A 16055-nucleotide genomic window follows, 5' to 3' on the forward strand; every position below is an offset into this window, starting at 1 on the left:
TATGTGAGTGTTCTAGTAGGGTAAAACAAATCAGTGGAAAATGTCTTATCGCACTTTGTCTAGGTTTTTGTTTTTATATGATCCCAGGCTTCATTCTCTCACTTGACAATCTCTCCATAATGTAATTTTTAATTCTTTCTGGAGCTTCACTGCCACAACGCTAGTTTCTTACTGTTTAGTCAAGATGTAACTGTCTCACTGCCAATCAGAGGCAAAGTGAAGGATGTGAACTAGATTGGGATACATGTTTCAGTGAATACATTGTGTGAAGTGCCTTCTGTTTTAGCACTTTAAGTTCCTCACAGCTTTTGCTGACTTTAGGATATTCCACTTTCCTATATTTTTTAGGAAAGGTTAATGCTTGTGTAGTTTATATTAAAATGTGCCAATGCTTGTACATTTCACGAGATTTTTTTTTTTATTAAACCTATACAAAGTATTGTCTAAAACAGTCTCTTATTTCTCGTACACATACTCTGGGGCATAAAGCAGCAGCGAACACAGGCATAGCCTTAAATTGACTACTAATGGAAACTGATGCTGGGTATGTTGCAGTTACCACTGTGAAATCTGGTTCTTTTACTTTTCCACTTTCACAACTGAGAGAACAAGTTTGCAGCAGCATCTATATTCAGTGCTTCATCTTCAGGCTCCTTTAGACGCTAAATCAAAAAGTTTACAAAGTAATTAGTTTCATGCAGTTGTGTGTCTGTACATATCTGTGTAAAAATTTACTGCAACTCAAACACTATAAACCTATTAATTTAAAATTGGTTTAAGTAATTGCTATGAATTTCTACCACCAACCATTGAGAACTAAGCAAAAGCAGAACATTTATTTATCATTGATAAATTACATTTTTCCCTGCAAAGTTCTCACCTTATATAAGTGAAAAAGTACAAAAAAAACCTTTACTGTAAACACCAAGTCTCTTTCAGGAAAACTAGAGGATATTAAGAGGAGGAACAGAGAAAGCTAGGGGGGGGGGGGAACTAGGGTGTTGGTTAAAGATGGATGGAGGAGGGGGTTTTTTTGTGTTTTAAACAAGGAGCACACATAACCAAAAGTGATATGGAAGGAGTGAAGTCAAGAAAGACAAGTCAATGTTGGGGAATATTTTTATTTTTTAAGCAAAAAAAAAAAAAAAAGCAACAGACCATATCCATTGGGATTTAAGTCAGAAAATTCTCTCACTTTTTGAGGAAAGTTTCAGCACCGTGGTAGCTTCCTATGTGCAACTAGCCCACCGCCTACTCAGTCTTACTTCCATTTATTATTTGCTTAAATGACAAAGCTGTTCTGTGCAACATACAGGAAAATCATTTTCCATGGTACAGAGGACTTTGTTCTACCCCTTCATGGCTGCCTTTTTAAGGCTTCAGTTGGTTTTTGTTCTTTTCGGTCTCTCTGGTACGTTTTATTTTCATCCCTTATCCGTACCACATAACATTACCAACATGTTGTATCATTGCCCCCTTAGCATATCAAATATGCCCAGTTTTAACTTAAGTAGCTGCAAGTTAGATTTGTCTTAGCATGTCTGTATGATATTTTACCTGTAAACTTGTCGAACCGTTGCCCATAAGCAAGGCAGCAGTTTCAACTTTTAGCCAAAGTACTTGCACAGTTCTCGCTTAGATGATCATGATGCACATGCCAAGTACTTGAATGAAAGCTATGACATATACCTAGAGCTCCAATAGAGGCAGGCCTTGTCAAAGCAGTTCTCAACTGGCCCAAACAGGGCATTATAATAGCAAAATGAGTGCAGGACCTAGATCTGCAATCAACCTATTTTGAGCAGTCGTGCATTCTCCCAGGATGGTAGTCCTCACACATGGGTGACATAATCAGATGGAGCCCTGTCACAGAACACTTTGGTCAAAGTTTCTAGAACTTTGACTACTAATGGAAACTGATGCTGGGTTTCTAGAACTTTGACTGGCACACTGAGCATGCCCAGCATGCCACTAACCCTGTAGCCACATGAGGCCCCCCTTCAGTCTCTTTTTCCGCGTAACAGTTGTCTTGTGGTTTTTAGGAGTTCTGAGCGAATTCTCTCACTTTTCCTCACGGAATTTTTTTTTAAGTTTTTCTTCAATTTTTCCCCGTCCTGGGGTCCCCCATCGCACACAGACCTCCTCTGACTCTTCGGTAAGTCTGTTCCCGGCGGTGTACTTCTGGGTGCCCAACGGCTACCGATCGTGTACCCCTTTTTTCCAATATGGTGACCTGTTTTTGGAAGTGCCTCGAATGTCCAAGGACTATGTCTATAACGGACCCGCATGATGTCTGCGTATTGTGCCTTGGGCCTTCCCACGACGTCCGGTGTCCAAGTTGTGCATAGGTGACACCCAAAGGCCGCCATGCCCGACTGGAGAAGATGGAGCACTTGTTTGCCTCTAAGCACTCGTCTCCATCGACCCCAGGTAAAGGCGCACTGCGTTGAGGGATTCCATCTTCCTCGGACCTCTCTCCATCGACATCTCAAAAGGACAGAGGAGCGGGTGACCGTCCGAGACCGTCCCATTCCAGGAATTCTGCGTCATCGTCCTCTGCACCGGAGGAGGACCGGGCCAAGCACTGCGGAAGCATCGCCACTGGCACCGACTTACATCTCTGTCTGGCGCCGGCCACAGACACGGCAGTGGCATCTACCTCGGCTGAGCCGCCTCCGAAAAGGGCCCGGGAGAGGAGCCCCCATCCTCTTCTGGATCCAGGACCCCGAGCCTCCATGGATTCCTGTAGGCACTCCTATAACACCTAGCCTACCTCCTACCCCAGGCGCCGTGTTAACCATGCCTTTTGGGAGGAATTGGACCATATGGTCCAAGAGGCAGTGCTGAGTGCCCTTCGGGACTTCAAGTCACCACCGGCTCCCATACTGCAGCCAGAACCCTCAATGTTGGCTCCGAGCGCTTTGACACCCTTATCAGTGCCCTGCCACTGGTACCCGTTTCGGGTTCGTCGGCACCCAGCCAACCACCGATCCCTCCCCCGGTCTCGATACCAATTCCAGGTTCTTTGAAGGAAGAAGATGCAGCCCATGGCTCTTCCCCCTGTCTAGGAACCACCGATGCAGAAGCCAGTTCCAGGACCATTAGGTCTACCAGTGCCTTGATGCTCATCGATGGCCCTGATGCCGGCGCTGCCACCTTTGCTGCTGGTACTGCCTATCTCTGTGCCATCTCACCGTCCATTAGTGCTGCTTTCCCACCCTTCTGGATTTGGGTTTCTTCCTCCATCTGGAGGCCCGGTAGGTGAAGGAGAGTCTCCCTATGACCCATGGGATGATGTTTCCTCTGAACACTTGTCACAAGCTTCTGAGGAGCTTCTGTCAGAGCCTTCACCCCTGCAGGAAAGGTACCGTTCCCCTCCAGAAGACCTCTCCTTTGCCAACTTTGTCAAGGAGATGTCTGAGACTATTCCGTTTAAACTAGAAACTGAGGAGGATGCCAGGCACAAAATGCTGGAGGTGCTACAATTTGTGGATGCTCCAAAAGAGATAATGGTGATTCCTGTCCATGAGGTTCTTTTAGACCTCTTGCACCGCCTCTGGGAGCACCCAGGAACTGTGCCTCCTGTCAACAAAAAGACTGATGCCACGTACTGGGTACAACAAGCCCCAGGTTTTCAAAAGAGCCAATTACCTCACCAATCTGTGGTGATAGAGTCAGCTCAAAAGAAAGTCAAAAGATCCTGCCCTCACTCTTCTGCCCCACCTGGGACAGAGCAAAAGGTATTAGATGCCTTAGGCTGCAGAGTTTTCCAAGGGTCAATGCTGATGGCTTGCATAGCGGCCTACCTGCTTTACATGACCCACTATAGTAGAAATCTCTGGAAGCAAGTCCAAGATTTCTTGAAGACCCTGCCTGAACAATTCCAAGAGGGCTTTTCCTCCATCCTGCAAAAAGGGTTGGAGGCTGGGAAGCATGAGGTCAGAGCAGCCAACGATGTTTTCAAAACTCAGCAGCCGGAATTAGTGCCAGGCGCTGGGCTTGGCTTAAAGCTTCTGACCTCCGCCCAGAGGTTCAGGACAAATTGGCTGACCTTCCCTGCACAGGGGACAACTTATTTGGTGACAAGATTCAGGAGGCAGTAGCGCAGCTCAAAGATCACCATGAAACCCTGTGCCAACTGTCCACTGTCACTTCAGATATCTCGGCTACAGCCGGAAGAGGCAATGGACGAGATACCAGGAAACTAACCTATAGACCACGCAGGTACTACCCTCCTCCATCTCGTGCTTGGTCGGCCTGACCTCTCAGAGGTCAACCTCGTCAGCACTGAACCCCTAGCACACAGTCCGCCCCCCAGACTGGTCCTGCAGCAGGGTTTTGACTCCTATCTAGAGAGCAACAGTCAACCTCCCTTGCACCTATCAGCTGATTTACCGGTGAGAGGCTGCCTATGCCACTTTATTTATTTATCTATCAGCTTTTCTATACCGACATTAAAGTACACATCATATCGGTTTACATAATAACAAAAGGTGGAAAGTACAATTAACAAGGGATGGGGGGGGGGAGGACAACTGAAAGAAGGTTCCATAACAGTGAACCTGACAAACTAAATGAAGAGAAACAAGATAGAGGTAACATGATTAACAAGTAAGGGAATATACAGATTATACAAGATTACTTGATTTACAAATGGAACTGATAAGATTACTTGGACTACAGGGTTATTTTACACTGATTACATAGGGTTTAACAGGGTTACAAGATTTTACTAGATTGAGTAGGCTAGGGATGGGGGGGGGGGGGGGGGGGGGGGGGGGCAGGACGGTGGTGTCAGAAGAGTTAATCCGGAAAGGCATGGTGAAAAAGTCAGGTTTTTAGCAATTTTCGGAATTTAAATGGACATGGCTCCAGATGGAGGTTGGGAGGAAGAGAATTCCATAGAGTGGGGCCCGCAATAGAGAGGGCACGGGCCCGGGCCCTTGTTGCTGAGAGATGGGCTTTCTTAAGTGTGGGGACTTGTAGGGTGCATTTGAGGTTTGTTCTGGTGGGGCGGGCGGATTGAGTAGGTTGGAGAGGTTCATTGAGCCATAGAGAGTTATGATTGTAGATAGCTTTATGTATGATGTGAGGGTTTTGAACAGGATGCGGGAGGAGATGGGGAGACAGTGTAGGTCTTTGAGGATGGGGGTTTACGTGCGTTACTGATTATCCTTGCTGTCGCATTTTGAAGTATCTGGAGAGGTCTGATGGTGGAGAAGGGGAGGCCAAGGGACAAAGAGTTGCAGTAATCCAACTTAGATATTAAGTTGGCTTAGATAACAGTTTTGAGATCATGAGTATGGAGTAGGGGCTTGAGCTTTTTTATGACCATGAGCTTATAAAAACCTCCTTTTATGACAAGTTAATGTGGGTCTTGAGGCTCAGATGCGGGTCAATTAGAACGCCTAGGTTTCTTACAGAGGGTTGTGAGCTGAGAGAGGTGGTCGAGGGGTCATTAGAAGGGGTCAGCTTAAGGGTCTGCTGGTTATGAATGAGGAGGAGCTCATGTGTGCTGTCTATAGTAACCCACAGTTACCATCTAAATTTCTTTATTGTGCCCCCCAGACTCTCCACCAGTCCCGCCATGGAGCCTGAGTGATTCCATAGTGCTCCTTGAGGCAGAACTCTATCCTACTGCAGTCCAGAACCCTAGAACCGGTTCCCCAGCTGCAGCGCGGAAGGGGGTTCTACTCTCGATACTTTCTAATCCCGAAAAAAAATGTGGCATACGTCCTATCTTGGACCTCTGCGTCCTAAACAAATACCTTCGCAAGGAGTGGTTCAGGATGGTTGCCTTGGGCACTATGCTTCCACTTCTGCAGCAAGGAGACTGGCTCTGCTCTCTAGATCTTCAGGATGCTTACGCCCATATAGCAATATTCCCTCATCGCAAATACCTGAGATTCCTAGTGGGACACAAACACTTTCAGTACAGAGTACTACCGTTTGGCTTTACCTCAGCACCCCAGGTGTTCACGAAGTATCTTAGCAGTCGTGGTGGCACAATGGAGACGTGAGAGTGTCCACGTCTACCCATATCTGGACGATTGGCTCCTCAGAAGTCCATCCAGGGAAGGAGCACTTCACTCTCTCCATCCTACCATACAGCTGCTCCAGTCCTTGGGGTTTCTGATAAATTATCTCAAATCCCCTCTGACTCCATTACGCCAGCTCTCTTTCATCGGAGCAGACCTAGACACTACCATGGCCAGAGCAGCCCTCCCAGAGGACTGCACAAAGACACTGTTCAACATGGCCAAGACAGTCCAGCGTTGTCAGACAGCATCAGCTCGTCTGCTCCTAACCTTGCTGGGACACATGGCATCCACAGTCCATGTCACTCCAATGGCTCGTCTTGCCATGAGGGTAACACAATGGACTTTAAAATCCCAGTGGTCCCAAGCCACTCAACACCTTTCACAGGTCATCCTGGTAACCAGCCAGCTTTGCCCATCCCTGGCTTGGTGGACAAGGGAATCCAATTTACGCAAGGGACTACCCTTCCAGCCACCAGAACTGCAAATAATGTTGACCACAGATGCCTCCAACCTAGGTGGGGGAGCCCATGGCAGTGGACTGCAAACACAAGAAGTCTGGACCAGAGCAGAAGCAGACCATCAGATCAATTTTCTAGCGCTCCGGGTGATACCGTATGCCCTATTCACATTCCAGGCTTGCCTATCCAACAAGGAAATCCTAATTCAACAGACAACCAGGTAGCGATGTGGTATCTCAAAAAACAGGGGGGCACAGGCTCTTACCTTTGCCAGGAGGTGGTGCAAATCTGAGCCTGGGCTCTATCACATTCCATGCTACTGAGAGCCACCTACCTGGCGGACACAAAGAATGTGATGGCAGACCGTCACAGCTGGACCTTTCATCCCCACAACCAGTGGGGTCACCCAGACATCAACCACTTTGCGTCCTTTCACAACTGCAAAGTGGACCAATTCTTCTCTGCACCGCAGCCGCAAGACACCAATGATGGATGCCTTTGCGCACTCATGGAGCACGGGTCTGCTATACGCGTACCCTCCTAGTCCACTCATCAGCAAGACTCAATTAAGTTACGTCAAGACCGGGGCACAATGATCCTTATAGCCCCGTATAGGCCGCGACAAGTTTGGTTTCCCATTCTTCGCGACCTCTCTATCCAGTATGAGCCTGAGCATAGTGCCAACTCTCATACTGCAGAATGAGAGCGCGTTACGTCATATGAACCTCTGTCTCTGACAGCTTGGATATTGAAAGGTTGATTTTGCAATCCCTTGACTTTTCCACTGATGTCTCCTAGGTCCTCGTAGCTTAATGAAAGCCTTCTACTCGGAAATCTTACTGATCAAAGTGGAAGAGGTTCTCCTTGTGGTGCATGCCAAAAGGTCTAGATCCCTTCTCCTGCCTCCAACAAGGCTCTGGGACTATCTCTGGCACCTCTCTCAGTCTGGCCTACAGTCTTCCTCCATCCAGGTACATGTAAGTGCCATAGCCTCTTACCATAAAGGGATAGGGGATGCCCCAATTTTGGCGCAACCCCTTGGGCGCTTTATGAGAGGCTTTCTACAGCTGAAGCCTTCACTGCATCCCCCAAGTGCAGCCTGGGACCTCAATGTTGTGCTAGCAAGGTTCATGTGGTCTCCCCGTTTGAGCCCATTCCTATGAGCTACAACATATCACTTGGAAAGTTATATTTCTAGTGGCTATAACATCAGCTCACAGAGTCAGTGAGCTCCAGGCACTGGTAACGTACCCACCTTATACAAGATTTCTCCACAACCGGGTAGTGCTCTGCACACACCCTAAATTCTTGCCAAAGGTAGTGTGATTTCCACTTGAATCAATCCATAATACTGCCCACCTTTTTTCCGAGGCCTCACTCACACCCACGTGAGCGGGCCCTGCACTCCTTTGACTGTAAATATGCACTTGCATTTTATTTAGACCGCACTGCAGCCCATAGGCAGTCCCACCCAACTCTGTTTCCTTTGATAAAAATGGAGTTGCAGTGGGCAAGCAGACCCTGTCCACCTGGTTGGCGGACTGTATTTCCTTTTGCTACCAGCAAGCAGGCCTTCTGCTAGAGGGGATGTGTGAAAGCACATTCAGTCAGAGCCATGGCAACATCAGTAGCACACTTCCATTCGTTACCCATTGCCAAAGCTGTAGAGCTCTCTCCATAGCTTTGCAGCTCATTACTGTCTGGACAAAACTGGCAGGCAGGACAGCGTCTTTGGCCAGTCTGTACTGTGTAATTTGTTTCCAGTTTAGGAACCCAACTCTTCCTACCTACAACCCACTCTGAATTTCAGGCTGCCCTTCCTTACCAACAGAACCCTTGTTATGCCTGTTGCACATTTTTGGGTGCTGCTTGATTTACTCTTATTTGAGCAGCCTGTTGCTTGCTATTCACCCATGTGTGAGGACTACCATCCTACTTGTCATGGGAGAAAGCAGAATACCACCACCCCGTAAAGCAGAGTTGCTTACCTGTAACAAGTGTTCTCCCAAGACAGCAGGATGTTAGTCCTTACGAAACCTGCCCGCCACTCCGCAGAGTTGGGTTCACCTACGATTTGTTTTATTTTTCGCTCGTACGTTTTGCTACAACTGAGACTGAAGGGGGGACCCTGTGTGGCCACAGGGTAGTGGCATGCTGGGTATGCTCAGTAGGCCAGTCAAAGTTCTAGAAAACTTGACAAAAGAGTTCTGTGACAGGGCTCCATCTGATGATGTCACCCATGCGTGAGGACTAACATCCTGCTGTCCTGGGAGAACACCTGTTACAGGTAAGCAACTCTACTTTATGTGGTGGTGGTATTCTTAATTATGGTTTGGTTTTTGAGAAAATTTCTGCCAAAAATCTGACAGACAGTACCCACCTCTATCACTACAACTTATTTTCAAGTAATGGTTCTAGTAAGCAAAGAAAAGTAATACCTATACTTCTGGCATTTTAAGCATCAGACAAGTCCTAAGCTGGTTTTTTTTTTCATTTCAGTAACAAATAAAGCATACTTCTGTGGGAAATAGATCTTATATCATGATTGCTAGCATGTTTTATGCTATACAGTACTTATAGACTTTGTTTGTCCAGCTGTGACATTAATGGTAAACAAACTGCCTGATGCACAAACCTCCTCCATAAGCATATCATGAAAGCAGCAGAAGCTACCACCACTGCACTTTATATCAGCCAGGTGGCAGCAGTACATATTGGATTTCATGCATACTATAACAGGAATGAATCTTACTCATAAACCAAGGTCTGATTAGTATGAGCTCAATCTGTCAAATTCACTGCTAATGCCAGTCTTAATACGTGCTTCTTGCTCGAGCTTATAGGCATAGGCAACAGGGCTAGACCTAAAGCACTTTTTAAATGAGGCCAGTAGCACCTACTACAAGTGGGAACTGTCTGTTAGCTACAGTCAGAATGGCAGCTTGGCTTTAGTAGCTGAGTTAGATGATCCTGTACTGTATAAACTGGGTCATATTTGCTGCAGTGGCAAGGGTTAGGAAAGCAGCTCTAGGTTATGGTCTTAAACCTCACCTTCCCCATCAGCAAGAGGAGCACTAAGAGTGAAGTGGATAAGAGACTTCCTTATAGGGGCTGGACTGGGGGAGGCTTAGGAAGGAAGAAGCATCTTCAGCTCCCATCTGGGCCTGGGGGGGAGCAATAGTTTTTGGAGAACTCCTAGCTAAGGGGGTATGTACTCATCACCAAATTAGTGGGGGGGGGGGGGAGGAGAAGGAAATGTACATTCAACCCCCCCCCCCATACACACACACTTTAACATGAAAAAAGGTAGCTTTAGGACAGCATAAAAAAAATGTAGTTTGTTACCTTCTTGCTCATGGCCAACCCTGAAAAACAGATGCCAATTTCCTTCCCTTTGCCTTATGTGCTAAGGGCTCATATCTCATTTGATGTTGCTTTGCTTTCATCCCATAAGCCTTCCAGTTAGCTGGATTCAATTCCAAATTTTATATAAATAATTTGTAAAGAATGTACCTGATGCCTTAGCTGAGGTTCAGATGCCACCTCTTTTGTCAGGTATTTGACTTCAGTTTGGATTTTGGTGAAAGTTTTATTAATTCTGCTAATATTCTCCTCATTCATCACATGTATCTGCAAAGAAAATAAGATCACTGAATGGTTGGTTGAAAAGGATTGTAAAGCTGCTGGAGGATTTATCATTCCGCTATAAATATAATCAGTATATCAGATACTCTGTGTTGATGCCACCTTAAGTAGCTGCAAGTAAGTAGATTTCTCTTAGCATGGCTGGATAGCAGAATGATGAGCTGTAGGAAAAAAAAAAGGGGGCAAGCAAGGCACTAGTGAGCAGGCAGCCACATCGCAGCGGTGTGTTTTTCACATGCCGCGTTTGCAGGTGTGCTGCACACGATCGCAGCTGAGCCCCAATGAAAAAGCTGTAGCTATTTCTGGTACTAATGCGTGATAATGTATCGCCGGCAGCGTTACAACCCCTAAATTTCCTTAGCCTTGCCTAAACCCTGCCCAAACTCCTCCCCTTTCCCTAATTTTCGTTTTCAACTCGCAATGCCGGAGTTGTCATGTGCGTTAGGGGGTTAGCGCATAGGATAATGCCTTCATGCTTGCAATAATGGCCCATGATGATTTGAAAAATGACCTCCATAGTTAGAGGTGTCCATATTAGCCTGTGTATTGGGAAGCTCAATTTAGTAGGATACTGATAAAAGCTAAAAAAAAAAAAAATTGTATAAGTTTGGAAAAAAACAGTGCCATGTTACTGGAGCCCATTAGAAGCCTCCACTGCAGCAGGAGGCTCAGGATGGCGTCTGACAGGAGGAGCATGCCGGTGCTGTTGCATGAGGCCTGACAGAAGCTGTTCTGCTGCAGGAAACCAAATGCTGAAAAGAACTACCATTGCCAGCGCTTGCCCCACGTGCCCAGCAGAGAAGGGACATAAGTGTGAAAGAGGAAAAGCCAGAGATAATAAATAAAAGGCCCTATGACAAAAATCTGAGCAAAAAGAAAGTCACAGAACAGATTTTCAACAAGTTTTTAAAACACAAAAACAAAAAAAAAACAACAGAGCAAAAATATTGGCCTGACTCCTCCATTTTTGACTAGCAGATAAGCTTTCACATTTTTATATCTCTGTAAAACACAAACTATGGCAGAAAAAAAAATATGGTAGTCTACATTTTCCCTTCTTGCAATACCACAGCCCTTACTGTATCTGTGGCTTTACCATAACTTTGTTTCTTTTGCTTGTTTTAATTTATCCAATTCTGATTTTATTTTGACAGTACTCTCATTCTATTTATCTTGTGTTAGTTTACCACTTTCAGACTCATACCATTAACCCTACACAAAATGACAGATGAAAGCATGACAAAAGCTTGTGGCAAATGAACTATAGCTGGTATCTACACTTATGAGAAGAGATTACTGTAGTCATACCATCTTAGAAAACTCTTAAAATCACTTGGTATAGGTCAGAAATAAACCACATACTAAAGTATAAACGCAGCTACAAGGTATCTAATTTAGCAAGAATACCTGCTTTCACCTAATCTACAAAAAAAAAAAAAAATTTAACAAACTAAAGCTGCAAGAAAACTTTCAGTGGTAGAATATACACTAATAGGAAGTATAAAACTAATTAAATAGCATACAATGTGATGTCAAAATGGAACAAAAGCCATCGCTCCTGAGTGGAGAGAGCAGAAGGAGGACATCTGGGAATATGAACTGGGAGAAGAGCAGTATCAGACTGGCATCTCTGTTCTATCTGCTGCAATACACATAGGGCCAGAATTTAAAATCTACCGCCCGATTTTATAACAAGCGTGCGCCTGTTATAAAATCCAGGGACGGCGCGCGCAAGGGGGTGCACAATTGTGCGACTTGCGCGTGCCAAGCCATGCAGCCTTCCTCTGTTCCTCCCCCCCCCCCCCCCCCCTTTTACCTTTAACTTTTAAGTTGCACCCAGGCATAGGTTGCGCGCGACGGCCGGCCCGCGCTCTCCGGCACAGTGGCAAATGGCTGCTGTGCTTGGAGGCCCCGCCCATGCCCCACCCCCTTTTTCAAGCCCCGGGACATACGCGTGTCCTGGGGCTTGCGCGCCTCGCCAAGCCTATGCAAAATAGGTTTTCGGGGTTACGCATGTAATATACGTGTGTAACCCTTTAAAAATTTGCCCCTCAATACTTGGTAAGAAAAGAATACACTTTTGGGTTCTAGAAGCTACTTTGGTCTGGTAACAAATGTCTCATACTCACATCTCTACAGATTTATTACACTTATTGCAAAGTAAGGCACATCATAATAAGCCAAAGTAGTACTCTATGTCCTTTATTATTATAGTAAATTATTAAAAACTATTAAAGTCTTATGGATTTACAAAGAAACTGAACAAAGGGGATCCTTCTCCTAAACCCATATTAATGTGGATCCTGTAATGTAATAGATTTCAACATGCTCCACTACAATTTTCTTTAGTAATGATTCTATTAAATTTACCCATCACTGAAGTTAGACTATTGTATTCTCAAGGAGGCCCAAAGCGATTTACAGTGGGGAGAGAGGCCTCACAGTGTGCAACTATTTATATCTCCATAGTAGGGCCATCTAATTGGTCGAGGTGAGATGTTGGTGGTGGTTTAGGGGCCAGTTTCTCATGTAGAGTGCAACATACGAACAGCACAGTACACCTTGGTGAAGATTTGATGTCATTTGGAGTGAGGAAAGTCTCACAAAGATGAAATTTCTACTTTGTTCTCTCACCCTAGCTTGATGGACTCTAACAGGGTACCATCACGTTAGTGTGAGATAACATACTACAAACTTTCATCTATTGAGGCTTCAAAATGTCTCTTCTCCTAACTCTCCTGGAATCTTCTGTAAAATTTACCTCAGCTGCATACCACTTTTTTTTTTTTTAGACAAATAAATACAAATGAAATTGAACTACCTTGGAAGCATGGCAACTACAATGTAGAAAAAGTAAATTCCATACAACTATGAACCCTTGATCCCAATGGCAAGGAGGACACTGCTTTAGAGCTGGGTTGAAAATAGAAAAAAGTACTAAAGAAAATTATACTAAAAACTAACCTTCTTAAGGTTTGTCAAAACTGGTTTGGCCTTATTTTTGGGTTTTGGGTTCTTGTTAGCGACATGGAATACATTTTTCTGCTTCTGCCCTTTTGACTTGTTCTTAGCCATTGCCTGTTTAATACAAATAAAGAAAATTAGGATTTCCAGACATCATCAAATACATGTCCAAAAGGGACTTATAAATTATGACTAAAATCAACATGAAAACATATTAGGGGTGTGCTGTGGAAATTTGTCTTCTTCCATGTTGGTTTTAGTGCATGCTATAAACAAAAAGAAAGCATCTCGTTCTTCAGAAAATGATTTCAAGTGACAGTGCTCCACGCAGCTTGATGTCTTTATAGAGAGAAGAGCAACGTGAGCTGAATACCTCCAGGCCAGAGTCATCCCACTGCTACCCAACACCATAAATGTAGCCCACTGTCATCAGGATGTGCAGGGGAGTGGAAAGGAAAACATTGGAAAAGGGTGGGAGACAGAGCAAAAGAAAAAAATAAGCTGAAAGACATGAAAAAGCATCTCTCTGTCTCCTAAAAATGTGGCCTGGTTCATAAGCATTCAAAATACTTTCCAGCATCATTTTTACCCCTTTTTTTTTAATTTTTAATCTCTTGCTTTTTGCGGTGCCACTTTTTTCTCCCTATCATTTATCTGGTGGTCATCTTTCACAAACTTCTTTTACGTACTTCTACTTCATTCTTGCTTCGCGTTTCCCTTAGTTCAGTCTTTAACTAGTTTCCTGATATTTTTTCTGCCCTTGCCCTTCCTCACCACCTTCTGTCTCCTATCCTCCACTACTCTTCAGCTCTCCGCCACCACTTTTCTCTCTCCTCCCCCCGCTCTGTTCCCCTCTATGCTCTGGCTCCTCCACCTTATTGATCCGCAGCAGCTGACACATTGGAACGTTCAAATAGTAGGATTTTATTTTCTAAAGTATCCCCAAATTAAACACGGACAATGCAGTAATGCACTTTGAGATATTCAAAGGCGATTATCTGACTCCCAGTCCTCTAGAGCACAGATGACGCAATCGTGATTTTTCGATACCCGTTAACTATCATTAGAAAAACCCTAGCGTTCCCAAATTAGCATATAGTCACCGTACTTTAACAGATGGACCCTAGAGATCAAGCTAGCAAACAACGTGTCGCAGCTCCTTTAAAATCACTAAGCGCTGTTATTACTTGTCCCAGACAAAGTTCGAGGCTGGTAAACACCGCTCGGTGGTTGTTCAACCTGGTCAAAACCGAGTTTGTAAATAAGACGATACAACTCGAATTAAAGCATAAGAAAAATAATAGCAGAATTTGATAAATGATTCCCCCTATGCTTACCCGATGATAAAAATATAATCGTACGCTGAGATCAAAGGTTTTAATCTATAAGACGAGCCTCTCCTGATACCGGAACTTTATTGCAGCCAGTGACCAGAAACTAAACTCAACGCGCAATGTCACACGTGCAGGCGCCGATCGATGATGTAAAGGAGCAGCACTGCCAGCGGTCGGCAAGAAATTACGTTCATACTGCATCCTGCGTTGCAAGCCTCTCTCTGCATCTCTAGAGGAAAAGCGATGAATATGATTGGTTGACTGTTCGTAGTCCGGCCTGCCAGGAACAACAGGATGACACTAAAGGCTGGTGGAAATTGGAACTGGAAGTTGTATCACTCTGGTGCCGGCCCCTGCTGCAGTTTTCAGATGTTTGCTTAAAGACAAACTTGCTGAGAAACTCATCCATAGAAATATACTTGCTATTGCTAAGGTGGAGATATTGTAAACTTGGACCCTCGCCACATAGTTACTGCTGCTACCAATGGTGTATTATTATTATTATTATTTTTTATATACCGACATTCGATCTGAGATATCACATCGGTTTACATTCAGGTACTGTAGGTATTTCCCTATCCCCAGAGGGCTTACAATCTAAGTGTAGGCACAGAGCAGAGTTCAAATGCAGATAATTTTATTAGTATGGATATTTTGCTTTCTAAAGTAATGTATGCAACGATTAAAATTAAAAGGGAAAGAAAAGAGAGGAAAAATGACAAAATAAAAGTAATAGTAAAGTTACAGACTACACAAAGTACAGCATCAGAGAATGTGTCAGGTTTTGGTGCTGGTCCAGATTGTACTTCATCAGATTTAATTCAGTCCTGGTGGCAGGCTATCACATATTTTGCTGCTATAGCTCTTGTTTTCCCTCAGGAGTATGCAGCACTTTCTTCTTTTTTTTTATGCAAAGTCTTTGATTCTTGAGCCCAGCAAAGCCCCATGTTTTATGGACATGCATTGACTCCCCATAACTGTCTCTGCCAATGCCCCTTTAACCACTTAAGGAGCTCAGGCAAACTTTTGTGGATAGGCCCCTTTTATTTCTTTCATATTGACCACCCCCTTCCCTCTCCTCCCCAACTCCAGCATGCTCCCTTTTTCTCTCTCTCCCCACCAATTAATTTGATGCTGCTTGCCCACTAATGCAGCTTTTCTCTTCTGTGCCACCTGATGGGAGGAAGCCGCATGCTACCTCTTCCATTAGGCCCAGTGCTGACCAATGCTAGCACACCTCTATTCTCTTCAAGCCCTTGCAGATCCATGCAAGTGCAGCATGAGGCACTTTCCACCTTCTGGCCATTACAGTCTAGCAAAAGTGTGGTGTTAAGGGTCTTCTAGTGCAAGGGTATTAGTCATTCTAAATGAACCTTACGTTTTGTGTCCCCTTTCCCCCAAATAACTTTCAAACTCATAGGCCACCCTCTAAGATTTTGATAATTAAACTCAACCATCCTAGAACAATCCTGTAAAAACACATACATTTAAATATTGAACTTTGTTTTATATATGTATAATGGGGATGTGAGGGCAATATATTTCATTTTTAGCCAAATTTCATTTTGAGGGGCTTCATTTTTTTTTTCAGGTTCTTTGTTTTGGCAAGTACT

At 44.6% G+C, this 16055-nt stretch overlaps 1 protein-coding gene across 2 annotated transcripts; it reads right to left on the reverse strand.

Moving 5' to 3' along the window:
- Nucleotides 1-399: 399 nt before the first annotated feature.
- On the reverse strand, nucleotides 400-14606 carry RBIS (ribosomal biogenesis factor). 2 transcript variants are annotated; one of them, XM_029591585.1, is made up of 4 exons: nucleotides 14446-14606; nucleotides 13109-13222; nucleotides 10013-10129; nucleotides 400-662 (listed from the first exon to the last, which is right to left on the reverse strand). In XM_029591585.1, exons 2-4 carry the CDS (start codon nucleotides 13217-13219, stop codon nucleotides 594-596), a joined length of 297 nt encoding a protein of 98 aa, XP_029447445.1. In that variant the 5' UTR covers nucleotides 13220-13222; nucleotides 14446-14606; the 3' UTR covers nucleotides 400-593. The 2 variants fall into 2 exon arrangements, with proteins under 2 accessions (XP_029447445.1, XP_029447447.1); XM_029591587.1 differs by having other exon boundaries at nucleotides 14470-14600.
- Nucleotides 14607-16055: the final 1449 nt, after the last annotated feature.

This window comes from Rhinatrema bivittatum, chromosome 2, assembly GCF_901001135.1.
Source record: "Rhinatrema bivittatum chromosome 2, aRhiBiv1.1, whole genome shotgun sequence".
In the NCBI taxonomy this organism is placed as follows: Eukaryota; Metazoa; Chordata; class Amphibia; order Gymnophiona; family Rhinatrematidae; genus Rhinatrema; species Rhinatrema bivittatum.

Excerpts from the sequence above, each read along its gene's own strand:
- RBIS (XM_029591585.1), bottom strand. The coding sequence starts at position 13,219 with ATGGCTAAGAACAAGTCAAAAGGGCAGAAGCAGAAAAATGTATTCCAT. Across the intron at positions 10,130-13,108 it reads TTTTGACAAACCTTAAGAAG|ATACATGTGATGAATGAGGA; the intron begins GTTAGTTTTTAG and ends TTTTCTTTGCAG. Across the intron at positions 663-10,012 it reads AACCTCAGCTAAGGCATCAG|CGTCTAAAGGAGCCTGAAGA; the intron begins GTACATTCTTTA and ends TTTTTGATTTAG.